The following is a 22,851-nucleotide window of genomic DNA, read 5'->3' as shown; positions in this document are numbered from 1 at the left end:
CGCTTGGTGGTGGTGTCTGTAGATGGAGGTGGACGAGAGAGGAAGAGCATGGCAAACGTCTCTCCCTTTTATCATGTTCTTTCTTCCCTCTTGGCTTTGGGGGGAGTCAGGTGAGCATTACCTCATTGTAGTCCCAAACTGACCAAGGGAAGGGGGGTGACTCACTCAAAAGTCCAACAGCTCCTTTGTTGCTGCCTAGGCCAGTGTCCTTTGTTCCTATGAGGCTGGGCTGGGTTTGTCCTATACATGCCCTGATGAGGTGTGAACTGCCCCTCTGTTTCTGGAGAGTTTTGCCTGGGCTTGTTTTAAGCCATGAAGACACATTTTCAGCCTCATAACTATATACATGAAATTACAACCTATAATATTACTATAACAACAATGCTCAGTCATCATGAGCCTTCTGAAGACACCCAACATGATAAACTTTGCACTGGATACCACATGATCATATTATAAGGATGAACTTGGGGGTGCAGGGTGTTCCCCTGAGATACAGAGTGTCACAGCCATGTGTCCTAATTTTCAGCTATACAGTAATCAGATGGAACATACCTAATGTCAGCTACCAGTGCTCTCTTCTATCTCCAGGGCAAGGCAGAGGCCATGTGCCTTGCTCTGAGAACAGGCTGAAGATGTTTCCCCATGAGTAGTATTCATGCCGCATACACACCGAGCCTCTGTTTGTGTGTATTGAATTTCCCCCCCTTTTACTCTCCCCCAGAAACAGCCTGACCAATGCAGTTCCCTTCATAAGATTGGGCTGCCACTAGTCAGGATCTTCAGAGGTAACCATTCCCTAGCCCTTCAGATGCCACAGTCCTTGCAAAGGAAGAAAGGGGGAAATGGCACTCTGACAACCTTCTACTGGAGCCATTATTGCTTCTCCCCATGAGCAACGAGACCTGTGCCCTCCTCCAGGTGACACCTGGCCCACAGCATCCATTCAAGTGAAGGATAGAGTTCCTCCTTGTTGGACCAACAATTGACATGTACGACGCACCTGGTTCTTCAGGAACTGCCAGGCAGAACCTGGAACCTTTTGTCCCAGAGCCACTGACACATACCAAGGGAGGTTATGGTGTCTTGCAACAAAACCTCACTGCAGGAAAGAGGAACGTTGAGGCTGAAGAATGCTACGTGGACAGAGGAGCAGCATTCACTAGGGAAGTGGTGAACTGGACCCATGTGAGTGCAGAGGATCCGAGTGGGTTATCCAGCTCCCTATATACAGAGTTCCTGACTAGTGTGGCTGTTTCCAAGAGCCCCCATTTTGCCTTATATTAGAAGATCTCCTCCTGTCAAAACTGGAAGACCGTGATGACTGCAAGGCTAGTGAAATGGCAACATCTCAAGATTTAAGCAAGAGAAAATTCAGCTATTGCAAGAGAAAGAGATTTGCAACCAGATGGTTTAAAAGTTGTAATTTTTGTCTGTTTTTATTAAAACCTATTTAACTTAAATCACTACATTTCTGGATAAAGGAAGTATTTCTTAAAATCTAGTATCTTTCTCCTTTCAAGTATGAGACGTCCTTGAGTCTGATTGCTTTCTCAGCAAAACCATGGGACACCAAGCTTGACATTACTGCTATTAGTAAAGGTAAAACAGAAACTTTCTTCTTAATTAAAAATGAACAACGTCTTTGAATCTTCTTTATCCAAAGGTGTGGGGAGAGAGGGGGGAGAAATGGATTCATAATGCAGTGTGGCTTTGTCCTCAGTGAGTGACTTAGACCATGTTTCAAGTTTTATGAGGCTTCTCCTGCCTTTGAATGTACAAATCCCATACTTTAGCTCAAGCATAAAAGCTCAAACTTTTTGACCTCAGTTCAAGCCCCATAGATGTCTCATTCAGGGGTGTAGTTATAAATGGAGGCTCATGTGAAGATTTTAACCTTTGAAAGTTGGGATGAATTTCTACAGTCAGGGATATGTGTAATTCATATCAGCATTGTGTGGCTCTTTATCCTCCTCTAGGGCTAAACCATATATACAGGGTTAAGTCTATTATTTCATTTGAGCTATTAGACCTAGTCCTTCAGCTGTAGCATGTGAGGTTCATGCTTTTTGATCCAGAGTTCCCAGGTTGACTCCCGGCAGATGACCCAGCCAGCACTGATTTTGCAAGGGAACTGACCTATTTAAAAAAATCCTTTGCAATTTATATTTAATATTTTAATAACAATTTTTGTATAAAATGTTAACTAGTTACAATAAGATTTATAATAAAAAGTAAACATTATGGCAAGGATTTTAAAAATGAGCATCTCAGGTTTTGCTCCTAAGTCCATATTTAGGCAGCTAAATAAGTGGCCTGATTTTTCAGAAGTGCTGTATCAGTAGGAGCTGTTGGGCACTCACCACTCTTGAAAATCAAGCCACTTATTTAGGTGCCTAGATACAGACCTAGGAATCTAGCTTTAGGCAACTTTTTTTAAGTCTTAGCCTATAATTATTATGTTAAAGCTAATTCAGTGAGAGGCAACTGTTGAATTTGTGTGACAATAATAATGATTACTATGAACGTGTGAATTTGTTTTCTGGGCTCCCTACTACTAAAAAATACTGATTTTTACACTCTATGCTGGCTCTGTGTTAAGTTTCATATTGATGTAAGCTTTTTTAATGACTTTTAAGAGTATAAAAACATTAGATTCACTCTACTTCATATGTCCCCAGTCTTTCACTATGTTCTGATTCAACTGGTAGTGACAAAAAAAAGAGGAGTCCTTGTGGCACCTTAGAGACTAACAAATTTATTTGGGCTTAAACTTTCGTGGGCTAGAACCCCTTCAACAGGTGTATGAAGTAAAAAATACAGCAGCAGGTATAAATACATGAAAGATGGGGGTTGCTTTACCAAGTGTTAGGTCAGTCTAACGAGAGAAATCAATTAATAGCAGGATACCAAGGGAGGAAAAATAACTTTTGAAGTGGTAAGAGAGAGGCCCATTACAGACAGTTGACAAGAAGGTGTGAGTAACAGTAGGGAGAAATTAGTGTTGGGGAAATTAAGTTTAGGTTTTGTAATGACCCAACTACTCCCAGTCTTTATTCAGGCCTAATCTGATGGTATCTAGTTTGCAAATTAATTCCAGTTCTGCAGCTTCACGTTGGAGTCTGTTTTTGAAGTTTTTTTTGTTGAAGAGTTGCCACTTTGAGGTCTGTTATTGAGTGACCAGAGAGATTGAAGTGTTTTCCTCCTGGTTTTTGAATGTTATGATTCCTGATGTCAGATTTGTGTCCATTTATTCTTTTGCATAGAGACTGTCCAGTTTGGCCAATGTACATGGCAAAGGGGCATTGCTGGCACATGATGGCATAATTCACATTGGTAGATTAAATTGGTATTGAGTTTACCCTAAATATATAAATATTGAGATCTGGGGCCTTTTCCAGTTATGCCCCTTGTCTTTGCCCCTTGCTGCTGCTATCCATGGGAATTTCACACAAGGGAGCCTAGCACGATAGCATCCATCTGTAGCTTAAAGAAATGTTTGACATTTGTTTTTTGTATGTTTTAATTCATTGCGACAGCTGTCCTCCTATACCACTTCTTTGCTATGCCTCATTCTATTTAATACATTTTTACTTCACATATTAACCACTATTGTAGAATGTTGTCGTAGTATATTTGTCATTCTTGCAAAACAAATTGATCTCATACTGAAGTGAAACATTTAAGCCTGAAAATGTTATTTTGTCAAAGTTATGTCTGGATGAAAAATGATTTTGAGCCACCTTTTTAACTTTAACTAAAATCATTAATGCAGTACTATAATTTCTATATCCTCATTCTCTTTGTCACTGCTTGCAATAGTATTGTCAAAGAATCCTTACATATTAGTAATGTATATTGATACTTTTCTGGAATGTGTACCAATTTGTTAATAACACTGTGCCTACCAAACCTCAAATCTCCCTGTAGGTTTGTTAGCTGTTATCCCCCCCCCCCCGTTACTCGCTGTCTTGAACAAATGTATACGTGTTGATGTGTCCTGTTAAATAGCTGCTACATCCTACTCCAGAAGTGAGTGCATTGCAGTGATGGATGAAATAAGAAGTGGGGTAAATTTTTCAAAAGTGCCTAAGTGACTTAGGAGCCAAAGTTCATTTAACGTCATTGGAAGTCAGTAGGCCTTGGGCTTCCAAGTGCTGAAATTGCTTAGATGCTTTTGAGAATTTTACTCATAATTTGTAAGCAGACAAATGGCATTTCCACTTTGCTCCTTACAAAGTGGACACACTTTACGATCATTTTTCTTCCTGGGGTTTGGTAACTTAAACAATAATATCCAAACATAAATTTAAGCCAAAGTTTTTCCTCTGGGATATCTCTATTCCTCCCAGGTATGTTAGTACCAGAGAGGCTCCAGCCACCCCTATTATATGCTAGCTGGAGATAACAAGATCCACCTAGGAACATAAGACAGCAGAAATTATTCTGCATCTTCATACAAGCTTCTAGCATCTGATCTTATGTTGACTGAGGAGAGGAGCCTTTCACTTTTATGTAGGATCGTCAAAACTGCCACTCTGTTACATTTCTCATTATATCATGGACTATATTTGACCCTCTTTCTGTGCATAGAACTTCCACTGAAGTTAATGGGGGAAAGGGGCTGGGGTTGTACAAAGACTGAGGGTAAAATATGATCTACAGTTTATAAATATTTTCTAAAGGCTCTTTGAGAACTTTAGATGAAAGACAGTAAATGTGAGTCATCTTATAGGTGCTGCATTAAATCCAACTCTGCTCTTAGTCCCATACTTGACATTTTAAAACAGATACTGATATTTTCCTCAGAGCTGAAGTTAAACTATTGGATCAATAATTTTAATTTTCTGCGGCATCCCTAAACTTTTTTTTTAGGAAAACATGACGTTTTAAGTCAATACTTTCACCCTGTACAAGTGCAGGCCTGTGCAAAGCAAGGTACTTGGAAAACCAGACTTCCCATAAACCATTGACTTCCATTGTCTGAGGTCATTAAAAAAAAACAGGGAAGAGAGAGGACAGCTAGTCAACCAGATATCTGTTCACGTTTTTGTCGTGTGTTGGAGAGTACAAGTAATATGTGATTTTTGAAAACTCAATCAGCAGATTATGGCATCTTTCTGGTAGCTTCTACTGTGCATTTACTAATTGTCTGTCAAAATGTCTTCCCAAGAAGCTGTCTGACTCCAAATCAGACCCCATAGCTGATAATAGAAGCATTTCTGAATCTAGCAGCAGGCAGTCACAGCAATGAAAATGAACCTAACTCCATTCCATGTTTTTTGCTGGTAACTGATCTTATGACACCAACAATGATAAAGCTAAAGGGGATAAGGTGCTGGGCCAGGATATGTCTGTGTGTGTGTAGAGGGAGTCCAGCCCTGACTGGTGCTTTCTCTCTCTTCCCCCGCATCTTTCTCCTGCTCCTGGTGTTGGGAGAACTCCAACAGGTGGAGGAGAATGGGCCACTGGGACCATGTGGTGGGTTAAGGGGCTTATGTGGGGGCATTTGGGTTGGCTGTCTGTTCTCCCCACCCCCGGTTCTCTGCTCCAACAGCTCTCAGGTATTCTCACTGCAGTGTGGGCTGCTTTGGTGGAGACATGAGCCTGACTTTTGAACAGTCAGTGACTTTGGCAGGCTGCCAAACTTTTTTTGTGGTTGCAAGTGAGAGAATGAAAATGGCAATTTGAACACTTTCTATCTCAGCCAAGTCTGAATGGGATTTCATGGGATAAAGAAAAGGCACTTTTGTAGCTCAAGGGGATCCCCCTGCTAAGTATCAAAGGCCTCTTGTCGACAATGATGACAAAGTAAAAGTCACAGAATCCTCTGTAATGTAAAGTGTTAGGCAACTGCTACCAGCTCCTTCTGTAATATATTGGTAAAGTATAGGTTATTGCTAGGCTACAATGAAGCCAGGTGCCCTCTCACCCAAGCTCACTAGAGCTTCTTGTTGAGAGATTCAAGTTCCCTCAACTTGCAGGTTCAGGAGACTAGCAGAAAAGACAATTTTTCCTTCTAATCTATGAGAGTCTTTGGACAGCAGTAAACAGTCTGATCCCCCATTGGGCAGGAGATCTGTGAAAGACATCTGCTACTGCAACCTGATTGGACACTGATCCCAGGGCCATAATGCCCATAAGCCTTAGCTTGGGGGCGCACTTGTGGAGAGGTAATTGTGTGGGAGGGCTCACAAAAGTCTTCTCATTACTAGATTTTGTACATTTACTTTTATATTAAAAATTAAGATTTTAGGAGAAAGTGGCTGTGTTACAAAGTGTGGTGCTCACAAATCCTAGGTTTTCAGGTACAAATCGTTAATTATACACCCAAACAGGTAGTTAGGCACATTAATGCCTATTTGCACACACATTTGAGATCTGTGGATAGAACAAGTTTGAACAAGGAAAAGTTGTTGTGAATCTTATAATACTTTCAGATCTCTAAAAGAAAAGTAGTAGAGTCAAAAGCAGATCCAGATTTCCTGAGACCCAGTCTCTTGTACAATCAGCAAGACCACAACTTCCTAGAATAATAGTGCCTGACTAGTGTTTATCAGCATATTCACATCGACAATGATGAGAAACGATGAATATTCTGTTGTGTGCCACCTCAGAAACTTTAAGGGCCCACCGTTGAAAATGTGGCCCCCATAGTTTTGTATGATATTGCAGGCCATGTTTCTTAATCGGTGTTACACAAAGCAATGAAATATCAGTTTTGCTTGAATGTATATCGAGAAAATAGTATTATGATTAATGTAATTTTTATAGACTCTAGTAGCCTATTTAACCAGGTATCTTATTCTACACTCTACAGGCCACTCAGCTTGTGTAAATTGGCATAGCTCCAGTGAAATAAATTGAGAGATGCTAATTTACACCAGCTGAGGATTTGGCCCTGCAAGAGTAATGATTTATTCATGCCGTAGCATGGTGAGACAAGGATACCCATTACTTCTGTAAAAAAAACCCCAACAATAGGCAGTAAGGGTACATCTAAACTGCAATAAAAAAGCCATGACACCAAATCTCAGAGCCCAGCTCAGTTGACTCAGACTCATGGGGCTCAGGCTGTGGGGCTAAAAATTGCAGTAGATGTTTGGGTTCAAGTTGGAGCCTGGATTCTGAGACCCAACTCCCTCTTGGGGCTTCAGAGCTTGGGCTCCAGCCCGAGCCTGAACATCTACACTGCAATTTTTAGTCTCACACTTTGAACCCTGCAAGTCCAAGTCAGCTGACCTGGGCCAACCACAGCCATGCTATGGATCTTTGATTGCAGTGTAGATGTATTTTCAGATGCTTGTAAGGAAAGGAACTGTTAGAATTTTCTATCACTTGCAAATGAAGCAAATTATTTTCTCATTTATTTGCAGTTGGATTTTAGAGGATGAAACTAAATCTAGCATCTTTATAATGGCTTGACTAATTTACATGATCCCATTAAAATTACTCAAAAATCCATTTTTGCCTCTGGCAAGTAAATCTAAGTGGTGATACAGCAGCAGCAACATAGCTGAGAGACTAAATGCAACATATTTATTATAATCCCTCAGTCTTGAACGTGCTTGCATTTTTGTCCAAAAGATTGTTACAACACAGTTTCCTTAATACACTAGCTTCATATGTGAATGTGTTGCTATAATTAAGATTTATTTTTCTTCTACTTCAGGTATACAAAGATGAAGACAGCAACGAACATTTATATTTTCAATCTGGCTATGGCAGATGCTTTAGTTACTACGACTATGCCTTTTCAAAGCACTGAATACCTGATGAACTCTTGGCCATTTGGGGATGTGCTGTGTAAAATAGTTATTTCAATTGACTATTATAACATGTTTACCAGCATATTCACATTGACCATGATGAGTGTTGATCGATACATTGCTGTGTGTCACCCCGTGAAAGCCCTGGACTTCCGCACTCCTCTCAAGGCAAAGATAATCAATATCTGTATCTGGCTATTGTCCTCATCTGTTGGTATATCTGCCATAGTCCTTGGAGGCACCAAAGTCAGAGAAGGTGAGCATAATTTTGATAATTTTAAACTCAAATTCTTTTGCTTCTAAAATAATATAAATGTAACTTGGAATACTGAGTAGAGTGGAACCTTATTGAATCCCACTTCACTAATATGTACATCATTTAAATTGTACATAAAAAACCTGGTCACATTTTCTCAGCAAAATTGTAATAGTGGAATACTTCTCTAAGAACTCATATTTCTAAGACTTCAATACTTAAATATGCTACAGAATATTATAGTATGAAATATTAAAGTTAAAGATAAGATACACTGGTCAACTAAATGAACAAATGACATTTTATGATGCATTATCCTGATACATCCAGGAGGAAGAAGTCAGCATAAAGGTCTGAGATTTGGCTGGAGAACTTCATGAGAGAAGTTTCAGTGGAGATCAAAAATGGAAGCCAGATTGGTGTTTGAAGAGCGTCAAGCAGAATTAGAAGTCAGAGGCTGATTGTAAATAACCAATTCAAGGAGCTTAGAGAAAAAGAGGGGAAAGAAGATAGGTCATGGTAGCTGGAGAGAAAAGTATGTCAAGGGAGGAGTTGGGAGTAGGAGCAAGATAGGGCAACAGAGAGGCATAGGGTCTATGGGACAGGTATCCCACGCTCCCATTGCCTATAATGGGAACTAGCATTCTGAGTAAGGACTGCAGAATTACCCCTTAGAAGCAGAGTTTCACTGTAAATGGACATGCATGCACAAATGAGTTTCAGTGAATCTGAGTATTCTGTTGGCCTAATAGATCAGTGCTTTAAACACATACCAAGTGGGTGTAAAGCGCAACCATCCTGATGAGGTAGAGTTGAACACTTAATTTGCACAAGCTACAAAGTAGAGGGCAGCAGAGAATCGGGCCCTATAAAGCAGAATGCTCTATATTCCAAATGGAGGAACATCTGAGGAAAAAGTGGAAACATTTTGATGCCATGCTTCTCCAATGAAAGATTTAAATGCATAAGATTAGTAGCTCTTGACTTTTTTAGGTAGAGTCAGAATAAGTACTACTTAGAAGACCAAGAAGCCATGTATTGTAATCTATATCCGCGTTCCTCTAAATATTTGTGTCACTTGGAAGATTATGAATTCCAGTGCATATTCAGTGACTTCAGATTCCATCTTAAGTAAATGTAAGCCATATTATGAACCGCCCCTGAGAAGATGAGGACAATTGTAGCTCTTGTGCTCTCTCTTACTCAAGAACTTCATTGGGTTAGCACTTTGAGCCACCCAAAAAGTAGGTGAGGATGGAGTAGCGATGTGCTGTGGCCAAGACCCCACCACTATAGCATCAAACAGCAGACCTGGTCAACTGTGGAGTGGAGCTCATATTGTCCCTCTTATGGGGCGTAATAGTAGCTGCATATCTCTAAACACTGTGGAACTCCAGCAGACAGGAATTTATGAATTTTATGGAAGACTGCTCTACCCATTTATGAAAGCAGCTGCTACTGATTTCAATTTCTGTTAAATCGTTTGGCATAGATCCATGCAAACAAAGCATTAGCAAGTTCAGAGAGAAAACTTGTTGGCTATTGGTCTGCACTGGTGTGCAAAACGTATGGATTTTGTTCCTGATCTTGGGATGCATTCAGACCTTTGGAAAGAAAGTGTCTTCTCTTGCTCTGCAGCAGTGGTTCTCAACCTGTGGCCCAATCAGCACAGAGCTATGGCCCATGTGATATCCTCAGGGCCATACAGCTATAGATTCATAGATTATAGGACTGGAAGGGACCTCGAGAGGTCATCGAGTCCAGTCCCCTGCCCGCATGGCAGGACCAAATACTGTCTAGACCATCCCTGATAGACATTTATCTAACCTACTCTTAAATATCTCCAGAGACAGAGATTCCACAACCTCCCTAGGCAATTTGTTCCAGTGTTTAACCACCCTGACAGTTAGGAACTTTTTCCTAATGTCCAACCTAGACCTCCCTTGCTGCAGTTTAAACCCATTGTTTCTGGTTCTATCCTTAGAGGCTAAGGTGAACAAGTTCTCTCCCTCCTCCTTATGACACCCTTTTAGATACCTGAAAACTGCTATCATGTCCCCTCTCAGTCTTCTCTTTTCCAAACTAAACAAACCCAGTTCTTTCAGCCTTCCTTCATAGGTCATGTTCTCAAGACCTTTAATCATTCTTGTTGCTCTTCTTTGGACCCTTTCCAATTTCTCCACATCTTTTTTAAAATGCGGCGCCCAGAACTGGACACAATACTCCAGCTGAGGCCTAACCAGAGCAGAGTAGAGCGGAAGAATGACTTCTCGTGTCTTGCTCACAACACACCTGTTAATGCATCCCAGAATCATGTTTGCTTTTTTTGCAACAGCATCACACTGTTGACTCATATTCAGCTTGTGGTCCACTATAACCCCTAGATCCCTTTCTGCTGTACTCCTTCCTAGACAGTCTTTTCCCATTCTGTATGTGTGAAATTGATTTTTCCTTCCTAAGTGGAGCACTTTGCATTTGTCTTTGTTAAACTTCATCCTGTTTAACTCAGACCATTTCTCCAATTTGTCCAGATCATTTTGAATTATGACCCTGTCCTCCAAAGTAGTTGCAATCCCTCCCAGTTTGGTATCATCCGCAAACTTAATAAGCGTACTTTCTATGCCAATATCTAAGTCGTTGATGAAGATATTGAACAGAGCCGGTCCCAAAACAGACCCCTGCGGAACCCCACTCGTTACACCTTTCCAGCAGGATTGGGATCCATTAATAACAACTCTCTGAGTACAGTTATCCAGCCAGTTATGCACCCACCTTATAGTAGCCCCATCTAATTTGTATTTGCCTAGTTTATCGATAAGAATATCATGCGAGACTGTATCAAATGCCTTACTAAAGTCTAGGTATACCACATCCACCGCTTCACCCTTATCCACAAGGCTCGTTATCCTATCAAAGAAAGCTATCAGATTGGTTTGACATGATTTGTTCTTCACAAATCCATGCTGGCTGTTCCCTATCACCTTACCACCTTCCAAGTGTTTGCAGATGATTTCCTTAATTACTTGCTCCATTATCTTCCCTGGCACAGAAGTTAAACTAACTGGTCTGTAGTTACCTGGGTTGTTTTTATTTCCCTTTTTATAGATGGGCACTATATTTGCCCTTTTCCAGTCTTCTGGAATCTCTCCCGTCTCCCATGACTTTCCAAAGATAATAGCTAGAGGCTCAGATACCTCCTCTATTAGCTCCTTGAGTATTCTAGGATGCATTTCATCAGGCCCGGGTGACTTGCAGGCATCTAACTTTTCTAAGTGATTTTTAACTTGTTCTTTTTTTATTTTATCCGCTAAACCTACCCCCTTCCCATTAGTATTCACTATGTTAGGCATTCCTTCAGACTTTTCGGTGAAGACCGAAACAAAGAAGTCATTAAGCATCTCTGCCATTTCCAAGTTTCCTGGTACTGTTTCTCCCTCTTCACTAAGCAGTGGGCCTACCCTGTCTTTGGTCTTCCTCTTGCTTCTAATGTATTGATAAAAAGTCTTCTTGTTTCCTTTTATTCCCGTAGCTAGTTTGAGCTCATTTTGTGCCTTTGCCTTTCTAATCTTGCCCCTGCATTCCTGTGTTGTTTGCCTATATTCATCCTTTGTAATCTGTCCTAGTTTCCATTTTTTATATGACTCCTTTTTATTTTTTAGATCGTGCAAGATCTCATGGTTAAGCCAAGGTGGTCTTTTGCCACATTTTCTATCTTTCCTAACCAGCGGAATAGCTTGCTTTTGGGCCCTTAATAGTGTCCCTTTGAAAAACTGCCAACTCTGCTCAGTTGTTTTTCCCCTCAGTCTTGATTCCCATGGGACCTTACCTATCAGCTCTCTGAGCTTCCCAAAATCTGCCTTCCTGAAATCCATTGTCTCTATTTTGCTGTTCTCCCTTCTACCCTTCCTTAGAATTGCAAACTCTATGATTTCATGATCACTTTCACCCAGGCTGCCTTCTACTTTCACATTCTCAACGAGTTCCTCCCTATTTGTTAAAATCAAGTCTAGAACAGCTTCCCCCCAAGTAGCTTTTTCAACCTTCTGAAATAAAAAGTTGTCTCCAATGCAGTCCAAGAATTTGTTGGATAGTCTGTGCCCCGCTGTGTTATTTTCCCAACATATATCCGGATAGTTGAAGTCCCCCATCACCACCAAATCTTGGGCTTTGGATGATTTTGTTAGTTGCTTGAAAAAAGCCTCATCCACCTCTTCCACCTGGTTAGGTGGCCTGTAGTAGACTCCTAACATGACATCTCCCTTGTTTTTTGCCCCTTTAAGCCTAACCCAGAGACTCTCAACACTTCCGTCTCCTATGTCCATCTCTACCTCAGTTCAAGTGTGTACATTTTTAATATATAAGGCAACACCTCCTCCCTTTTTCCCCTGTCTATCTTTCCTGAGCAAGCTGTACCCATCCACACCAACATTCCAATCATGTGTATTATCCCACCAAGTTTCAGTGATGCCAACAATGTCATAGTTGTATTTATTTATTAGCACTTCCAGTTCTTCCTGCTTATTCCCCATACTTCTCGCATTTGTATATAGGCATCTAAGATACTGGTTTGATCTTTCCTTCCAGTTTTGTCCTGACTCTCCTTTCTCTCTGCCAATATAGCCCACACTCCCTCTCGTTTCCGACTCATCTCCCCGGTCTCCATGTTCCCCACTTACCTGTGGCTTTGCTCACCTGTCCCCGTCGAACCTAGTTTAAAGCCCTCCTCACTAAGTTAGCCAGTCTGTGTCCGAATAGGGTCTTTCCTCTCCTCGAAAGGTGAACGCCATCTCTGCCTAGCAGTCCTTCCTCGAATAGCATCCCGTGGTCTAGGAAGCCAAAGCCCTCCTGGCGACACCATCTTCGCAGCCAGGCATTCACCTCCATGATGCATCTGTCTCTGCCCGGGCCCCTACCTTTGACAGGAAGAATTGAAGAGAATACCACCTGCGCTCCAAACTCCTTCACCCGTACTCCCAGAGCCCTGTAGTCACTCTTGATCCACTCAGTGTCACACCGCGCAGTATCATTTGTGCCCACATGGATGAGTAGCATGGGGTAGTAGTCAGAGGGCTGGATAATCCTCGACAATGCCTCCGTAACGTCTCGGATACGGGCCCCCGGCAGGCAGCATACCTCCCGAGATGAAATGTCAGGGCAACAGATGGGCGCCTCCGTCCCCCTCAGCAGAGAGTCTCCGACCACCACTACCCTACATTTCCTATTCGCAGTGGTGGCAGCAGACTTTCCAGCCTTAGGGGTATGAGGCTTCTCCTCCTTTACTGTAGGGAGTGATTCCTTCTTTCCTGTATCAAGAAGAGCATAACGGTTACCTATAACCACGGCAGGAGGGTTCGGAGCAAGGGTGGAGCACTGCCTGCTGCCAGAAGTAACCAGCTGCCAGTGTCCACCCTGAGCCATCTCCTCCTCCACCAGTGGTGTATCAGCAGTCCTGTGTACTGGGACAGCTACCTCAGCTGTCTCCACATGGACACTGTCAAGGAATTGCTCGTGGATACGGATGCTCCTCAACCTAGCCACCTCCTCCTGTAGCTCTCCCACCTGCTGCCTGAGAGATTCCACCAGCAGGCACCTCTCACATTGGATTGTCCCCCCAGCCTGGATATCAGTAAGTGGAAATTGCAAGTTACAGTCTTTGCAAAACCACACCAGGATCTGGTTAGAGGCATCCATGCTTAGGCACTCTGTCTGGCTACAGGCACAGGTGGAGGAGACAGTAGCAGTGCTGGCACAGGTGTTGCGGGTCTTCCTAACCATCGTAATCCTCCCTCTGTCAAACTCCTGTCTGCAGCCCCCTGTCAGCTGAAAGGGTTGTTTAAGCAAAAAGTTATGAATGTAGTTGCTTTATAGGTATTAAGGGGAACCAAGAGACCCTCGCCCCCTTCCTGCTCCCCTTCCAAACTCCTTTGCGAAACTCCCTGTTAGCAGCCCCTGGTCGCAAAGCTCCCTGGTCGCTTGTGCGCTGCTTTATAAAGCCCTGGCCTGTATGAATGCCCCGCCCACTGATGAAGGCTCAGCCACTTACCAGAGGCTTCTAGCTTTCAAACCTTCCAACTGCCAGCCACAGCACACGGTCCTTCAAACAACCAAAACAAACAAACAGACTGACAAACACAAGCTCAGCACACAGCAAGTAACCCTCAAACACAAACAAACTAGTATTGGATGTGGCCCACAATGGTAACTAGTTTGAGAACCACTGCTTTGCAGGAACTTTTTTGACTAATAAAGCATCGACAGTCTCAATAAAGCAATAACGGGCTCTGGAAAGAGTCCCTTTCAGGTATCCTCAGCTGGGAAGAATAGTTGTCTGGCTTGCTTATATAATATTTTTAAAGATGTGAAACACTTAAGTCAGCAAGGTACCTAGGAATGTGCGTAGCTTTTTAAGCACAGCAGTAATCCTATTCACTACAATGGGGTAGAGGTACTTAAGGGTTAGTCATGTACCTAAGTATCTTGCTGAATCATGTGAGTGAGCTTCTTCCTCCTGAAACTGGAGACTGATAATTGTGCATAGTGAGATTGAGCACTATTTGCAAATACACTTCGGTGCTGACTGCAAAACCCCTGCATTTCTAATCGTCAGCCTCATTTGAGTAATTACAGCCAACTATATTGTCTGGTGCTTATTTGAATTCAACAAATAAATCGGGAGTAGGATGAACAGAGACATCCCTTGGGTATGGTGAATCGGGGCGACTGCTGCAGGCCCTGTGCTTTGGGGCCCCACGGTCCGGTGCGATTGGTCGGCATGTTCGGTCCCAGAAGTGACGGGTCGGTCCCGGAAGTGACGGATTCGTCACTTCTGTCCTGACTCCGCAACCCCCTAGGGATGGCCCTGAGGATGAAGTGACCATGCTACTTTTTTCACTTCCAACCAAAGCTCAGGTTTAACCTCTAATTCTCCAGTGGGGAAAAGTATTTCTGGGTAGGACTCTGTGTGGTCAATTTAACGTCTGAGCATCAAATAACCTGGCCCATCTCTAAAAATTATTCTCTTAGATTGTCTAGCCCATCTAGTTCTCCTAATGCAGGATTATTCCCAACAGTGTATTTGCTAACACTTTCTTCCTGCAGCATAAGTTTGGTATGTCTGACCTTAGTAGAGTTTCTCCTTTACTGACAGACCAATCTCTTTTTAAAAAATGTGGAATTCTAGTTTCTTCCAAGGCCCTGGTCCTGCAAACTGGCCATGAACAAATTCAGGCTGGAAATTAGAAAAAGGTTTCTAACCATCACAGAGGTGAGGTTCTGGAACAGCTTCCCACTAGGAATTGTGAGGGCAAACAACTTCGTTTTGAGAGGGAGATGGACAAATTTATGAGTGTGTTTGTGCAACAGGGTTTCTTGTGATGGTGGGGGGTAGGTCTCAATAGCCCTGGGTCTTACTTCTGGATTATGTCTTATGTTCCTAAGGTTTCAGAGTAGCAGCTGTGTTAGTCTGTATCCACAAAAAGAACAGGAGTACTTGTGGCACCTTAGATTAACAAATTTATTTGAGTATAAGCTTTCATGGGCTACTGCTGGAGTGTCCGGCTTTTAAATATTACCAAGTTGGCAACCTTAGTTGCTTGGCTGGCTGGTCCTTGCTCACATGCTCAGCATCTAACTGCTAGCCATATGTGGGGTCAGGAAGGAATTTTCCCCCAGGTCAGTCTGGCAGTGACCATGGGGGATTTTCACCTGTGTGGCTGTGGGTCATTTGCCAGGATTTTCTGGGTTTATTTTACTTTACCATTCCCCTGCCATTGTGGGGACCTTGGGTAAGTTATAGTAAATATTTTACTAAAATATATTTAGCTAGGGTGGAATCTGAGTCAATTCCAACAGTTTCTTATTATGTAATTGAAAAATTTAAAAGACGATACTGGATCTAAATCCACAACAATGTACAATATTCTGCACTTTTTTGAGTAATTGAAGTAATTTTTAATTTAAAATTAAAGGAATGTGGATTACTGATAAGTGTCCATGTTCTTACTGAACTACTTACTGTCTATATATTCAAAGCTAATTTGGTAAGTAATTGGTTTTACCAGTTCTTTAAATTTCAACCTAGAAGACTTTAACCTATTAGAAGTTCAAAGATCTGAAAATAGCAGCTTTGAAATTCACATGCACAAAACTCATAGAAACATGAAAAAGGAAATGTGTAAATTGAATATCTTCCAAATGTTGCTCTAATAGGTTTGTTAAGTTAATAATTACAAATGTGCAGGAACTTTTTTGGATTTTTTTTTTTTTTTGAGGGAGTTTCATGACTTTGAAATTTTGTTTTGTTCCAGGAAAAAAAGAAATGTTTTTGAATGCCATTGGGGTTAACAGGGAATTTTAAGTATGAAAGTAAAATAGAAGCAACATTTCTTACTTCTCTCAAAATGTAAATCACATGCTACACAAAGCTCATGAATGAGTTTTAAATCTTTTGCATGAGAATGTAACTTTTGTGCTATAGCCTTTAAACAGGGCCAGTCTTAGCATGTTTCCAAGTTTAAAAAAATATTTTGCTTCCACCTTCTTTCTCAGCTCCCTCCCCCCCACAATAATGTATTAACTGTGATACTGCTTCAAAATAACAAATCCAGGGACTTGCTATGGTTTTCAAGACCTACACAATGACAGCTCTGGATGACCATGAGGACTTTATGAATAATCTGAGATCATTAGGAAATGCAGGGACATGTTTTCAAGGGTAATGATCATTTTAACATCATTTTGCTCTTTTGCTACAAGGAGAAGGTCTAGAAACTTTTCCCAAAAATGAAAGCTAAATCTAATATCAAATTCTCCTTTGCATTTTTTTGTTTCTTTGGAGAACCACCTCTTTCTTCAAATACAGACAGTGTGAGGGAGGTCTATATTGTGCTTTCTGCTACTTAAGAAATGCATTAACTGCATTGCACAAAAATGAGATAGCTAAAAAATATAGACACTTGTTCCCAGACTCCATAAAGCTGTCACATTTATTAATTAAGAGAGTGTAAAAAGAATTGAGTTGACATCTAAATCAAATATTTGCTGTAATTTATCTTGCAAAAACATGCAATACAATATCAAAGATGTGGTGAATACTAGAACTGAGAGGACGGAGGAAGAGCTGTTTCACAAAAGATTTTGAAATTTGGCTTTATTCAGAATTGGAACAAATCCTGAAAATTTCAAAATTCTCCATGAAGAAAAATTCTGAAAAAAATTAGTTTCAGATCAATCAAAATTTGACAACATTAAATTGAGTATTTTATATTTATACATCTATTCTTGTAAATATTATAGCATATATAACACAATACAAGTTACATAATTTTGAAAAAAGTCATTTCAAAATGAAAAATCAAAAAGTTTCATCCAAAAATGTTAAAATAGGATGTATCAACACTTTCAGAAGTTTTTTCCCTTCAATTTTTTGGTAAATGAATTTGCAACAAAATTGACCTAATTTCATTAAGTGTTTTGATTTTGACAGAACTGCATATTTTGACAGAATATGGTTCCATCAAAGTTTCTCTGACCAATCCTAGTGAATAGTCTGTTGTAGATTGTTAAGAAACAATGCTGTACAAATAATACATTGAATCTTGGCTCCTTTTGAATCCTGATCCAGTAAATGCCAATGCATAACACTTTGCAGAAGAAGAATGATTCTAGTGGAGGAAAATGAATATGAACATATGTAACCTTTGGGTGGGCTAAAGTTCACTTCATTGCCCTTTTCCAATGCCTAAAAAAACCCAACTACCCCAGAAAAGCAGTTGGAGACTTAGAATTAGTCTCTAAGGATTTTCAGTAAGGATTGCACAGGGTCAGCCTCCCCACATTCAAGTCCCCAAAAGACCAAAAGGAATGAACTTAATTAAGTACCAACTGTATAAAGTCTTATGATTAAAGAAACATAATAAATAATAATAACAATGTTTATAAGAACAGGAGTACTTGTGGCACCTTAGAGACTAACAAATTTATTAGAGCATAAGCTTTCGTGGGCTACTGCCCACTTCTTCGGATGCATATAGAGTGGAACATATATTGAGGAGATATATATACACACATACAGAGTTTATAAGATGGCTATTTTATGTTTATAAGATGGCTATTTTATAGTCCATATACATTATCTTCACTATTATACATAAATGTAAATAAAGAAAACAAATTAAATCTAAACAGGTCAGTCCCCGCAGAAACACAGTGAGAAGAAACTAAGCGCTTGTCTATACTTACACGCTGGTTCGGCGGCAGGCAATCGAACTTCTGGGTTCAATTTATCGCGTCTTGTCTGGACGCGATAAATCGAACCCAGAAGTGCTCCCCGTCGACTCCGGTAATCCTGCTTGGTGCGAGGAGTACGCGGCGTCGACGGGGGAGCCTGCCTACCGCGTCTGGACCGTGGTAAGTTCGAACTAAGGTACGTCGACTTCAGCTACGTTATTCACATAGCTGAAGTTGCGAACCTTAGTTCGAATTGGGGAGTTAGTGTAGACCAGGCCTCAGAGTTCCCAAAAAGCTTAGGTTGAGTTCACCTGAGTATCAGAGTCTTTGAAACTCAAATCTATAAATCTGCTGAGTCAAAAGCAACATCTTCCTTCCACTTGCTTGTAAGAATCTTCAACTGGAATCCATGCAGACTCTTCCCCTTCCTCTGCTGAAATCACAGTTAGCCAGTCAGCTAACTGATTAACCAACCACTCAGTTAAGTATATAGATTAAAAAAAAAAAAAACTGTCACAAGAAAAATGCAAAAAATGAGAAAGTAAAATGACTTTTTCTCCATCATCACATTTAAATAAAAGAAAAGTTGGTGAATCATATTAGTTGAGACAATTTAACTACATTCAAAATTTGAACAACATTCAAAATATTCAATTAAAATAAAAGAAATGAGTTTTCCCTCCCGATTTTCCCTTTCTATAATTAACATTGCCCATGCTTCTCTTCTGGAGGGTTAACAATATCACTAACCTGCTGCAAAATCATTCAGACCTAGGAAAATACCCCGCTTCCTTCTCCTGGGCTCAGCTTCTCCCAGCCCACACAGGACACATGGCCTTTTGTATAGCAGCTGCCCTGATTGCTTTCCCTCATGGAGTCTGACTCCAGCAGCTAGGGATTCTATTGAGCATACCCCAAACTACCACACCCAACTCCAGAAACTTCTGGATGTGGAGTGCTAATTGTGCATCTGCCTAGCAACAGTGACCCAGACCCAGCTCACTCCTATCCACCCCTCAATAGATCTCGTAAAGAGATATCTCCCTAGTAGGCACATGGGTTCCACAGACAGGAATGAAAACCAAACTACCAGTCATAGTGAAAAATGCCCAGTAAACAACAGTGGAGAATCTGACCCTTTGTCTTGTTTTCCCATTTATCTTGTGTCTTGGTTTATATGATGGAATACTACACTGACATAAGCAAGTGAACTTAAGAATATCACACTGACTACAAGTCTCCTGTATGATGAAGTAAGACTAGAACATAAAATAAAATGTCAGCATATGACCCCCATTCATAAAATTATAGCAAGAACAGAAGTGAACTGATGTCAATGGGGTCAAATCCTGCAGTCCCTATTCAGACAGAATTCTCAATGAAGTGTTCTGCAAAAGGAGCAACTCAGTTAGACTCTGTGTATACCAGTTTGCTTTACCTATGATTCATTTAAAAAAAGATATTATTTCCAAGGGAATGCAGCACTTAGACTGCATAGCGTTTGCACTGAAGAAAGCATGTGGGAAAACATTTCTGCAAACTAATTGTCTCATTGCAAGATTGTCTCATGATGGCAGAAATCTCACGAGATCAGCTAACCTCATGAGATTTCCACCATTCAGGAAGGCAGAAATCTAGCCTTTTTTGGTGGAAATAGCATAAAAGCAGCTACAAGATTTCAACTCAGTTGAACCGGTGGTGGAGCTAATAAGGAGGGGTGTGTGTGTGTCTGTGTGTGTGACTCCACCGCCCCTGCTAGCCTTTGGATGTATGTGTGTCAGCTTTGAGTCCATCCCACTCTCACCTGGCAGAGGCGGTTCCTGTCCTGTAGAGCTGGGCCCAGCTCCTCACTCCAGGTACTGTGACACCCATGTGCAATGTCGCAATGCCACTCACTTAAATTTGGCCCACGCAAATCTCCATCATGATGAAGAGGTGGCCGGGCCAAACCTGAATGGGGCTGTGACCCCGTGCTCCAAGTCACAACGCCATTTATTAAAATTTGGCCTGGCTGCCCTTCTTTCATGATGACAGGTGGCCGGGCCAAACCTGAATGGTGCTGCGGCCCCAGGCACCAGGCTCCAATGGCCGGAGTGAAGAGCCAGACCTAGTCCTGTGGGACAGGACCATTGCTTCCCAGCGAGTGTGAGGCCTCCAGTTCACCAACAACCCATTGCCCCTCCCTCAGTTGCAAAACCTGGCTCTGCCACTGCATGGAACCTGGCCTCAAATCAAATTGAGATCCAGAGCCTAACAACTGTTCAGTGCATCTCTATAGATTGTATTTTTGTGCCTTTGTAGGTTTTGTGCCACTCTTGTGCACAAAAGTTTGTATGTAATGTAATACATTTTAAAATATTCTCCAAGTAGTCCTGAAAGACAGCAGTGGAAAACTAGTTTCAATGACAACTGAAAGCAATTATTGGAGTGATTTAATGATAACTCCATTTATTTGTATCACATTACATGGTAATCACTTTTGCAAGCTTATACTGTAATACAGATATAGGTTGGAATGTCTAATAATAAAGCAATTTTCTTCTTCTTCTTGCCTCTTCCATTTATAGATACTGCTAGTACTGAATGTTCTTTGCAGTTTCCAGACACTGATTATCTGTGGTGGGACATCTTCATGAAAATCTGCGTCTTTGTCTTTGCATTTGTTATTCCAGTTCTCATTATCATTGTTTGCTATACCCTGATGATCCTGCGCTTGAAGAGCGTACGACTTCTCTCAGGGTCTCGAGAAAAAGACCGAAACCTTCGTCGGATCACCAGATTGGTGCTTGTCGTTGTGGCAGTTTTCATTATCTGTTGGACTCCCATTCACATTTTTGTGCTGGTTGAGGCACTAGGGGATGTGCCCCATAGCACTGCAGCAATCTCCAGCTATTATTTCTGTATTGCTTTGGGTTACACCAACAGCAGTCTAAATCCTATCTTGTATGCTTTTTTGGATGAAAACTTCAAGCGCTGTTTCAAGGACTTCTGCTTTCCCTTTAAGATGAGGATGGACAGGCAGAGCACCAGCAGAGTCAGAAACACAGTCCAAGACCCTGCTTACCTGAGGGAAGTGGATGGGACAAACAAACCAGTATGACTAGTCGTGGAGATGTCATCTTACTGTCCTCAAGGAAGAGGAGAATCAAATGATCTTGGACTAACTCAAATAACCACTGTGGTTTGAGACATTTTTGATAATATTTAGGAATTCTCATAGTTTGAACTAAAATACGTTATTTGCTTAGGACAGGGAATTCCCCAAAATAAGCTCAAAGGAAAAAGAAGACTGACTGCCAGATTTTGGAACCATATTTACAGTGGAGCTGAGCAAGTGGTAAAATACCCACTTTCAGCAAGGTAGGAAGTGCTTCATATTGTATCAGGTGACTCTGGACAAGAAAAAATTGAACTGTTCTTCTTATAGCGTATATCTGCCACCATCTAGTCTATACCAAGCAACATTTGGTGATAACACTAAATCAGGTTATGGCAGAAACTCTGTTTTGACCTAAAAATCTTTGCTTCAGAAACAAAAAGAAGGCATCTTAACTTATTTTGCTGCCTTACAATGAATAGTATCAGTTCTGAGACTACAAAACACGGCAGAGCTATGTAATCAAAATTCTCATTAACTACTTTGTGTGAAATAACATACGTTCGTCTGTATTGTGGAGATCCAGTTTAAGCATGATCTGCCTTCTGACCAAAATGATTTTATTGTGTCTGTGTATTGTGAAAATTTTCAATGTTTAAAAAAAAATCAAGATTTAAAGATAATCCTTAATATATTTTAGCACATGTTAAGTCACATACGATGCGTACTGTTTTTATATGTGATTCTCCAAAAGATGTATATTTATTGATTGTGGATATTCCAGTATGCCTTTCAACAACTTGTTTTTCAGCAAAATGCTAGAAAAATGCAAAGAATTCTTGACTGGTCATTAAATCGTTAAAAAAACAATATAACACAAGACCCAACAGTAAAAGAGCAAATAGGCATGGCTAAAATTATTATATAAAAAAAAAAATTAATGGCGATATCTTATCTCCTAGAACTGGAAGGGACTTTGAAAGGTCATCGAGTCCAGCCTCCTGCCTTCACTAGCAGGACCAAGTACTGATTTTGCCCCAGATCCCTAAGTGGCCCCCTCAAGGTCTGAGCTCACAACCCTGGGTTTAGCAGGCCAATGCTCAAACCACTGAGCTATCCCTCTCCCATATGTTAGCTGGCTTTGATCTATACACCATTTAAGCAAATTTTAAAAAGCAAAGACTGTATACGATGACTGGTTACTGAAAATGTAATAAATTGACACAAAAATCAATGAGAGTTAATTGTATTTATAAGTACACACTATGGCACTGGCTAGAGAAAGCTCTCATTACACATTTAGTCACATTGATACATTTAGCCTCAAAAGAGTCTTATACATTGAGTAAGTAATACTACCTCCATTTTTCAATAAACGCATAGAAGCCAAGGCAAAGAGAACTTAAGTGACTTGCCCAAGGTTATAAGGTAAGTTTATGGTAGAACTGAGACTAAACTACGGAACATCGTCTCCCACCCATGTGCTTTTAACTACTAGAACA

General features: G+C 40.9%; 1 protein-coding gene across 1 annotated transcript in view; it reads left to right on the top strand.

The window, feature by feature from the left end:
• Positions 1–22,328, top strand: part of OPRK1 (opioid receptor kappa 1) — a 45,021-nt gene extending 22,693 nt beyond the window's left edge. The window contains exons 3-4 of the mRNA XM_034762922.1: positions 7,673–8,025; positions 20,820–22,328. Coding sequence (XP_034618813.1) covers positions 7,673–8,025; positions 20,820–21,352 — 886 coding nt within the window. The 3' untranslated portion in view covers positions 21,353–22,328. The remainder of the gene's footprint in view (positions 1–7,672; positions 8,026–20,819) is intronic.
• The last annotated feature ends 523 nt before the right edge of the window (positions 22,329–22,851 follow it).

This window comes from Trachemys scripta, chromosome 2 (genome assembly GCF_013100865.1).
Source record: "Trachemys scripta elegans isolate TJP31775 chromosome 2, CAS_Tse_1.0, whole genome shotgun sequence".
Classification (NCBI taxonomy): Eukaryota; Metazoa; Chordata; order Testudines; family Emydidae; genus Trachemys; species Trachemys scripta.
The sequence above is the reverse complement of the archived record's forward strand: the minus strand, read 5'-3'. Positions and strand labels throughout refer to the sequence as shown.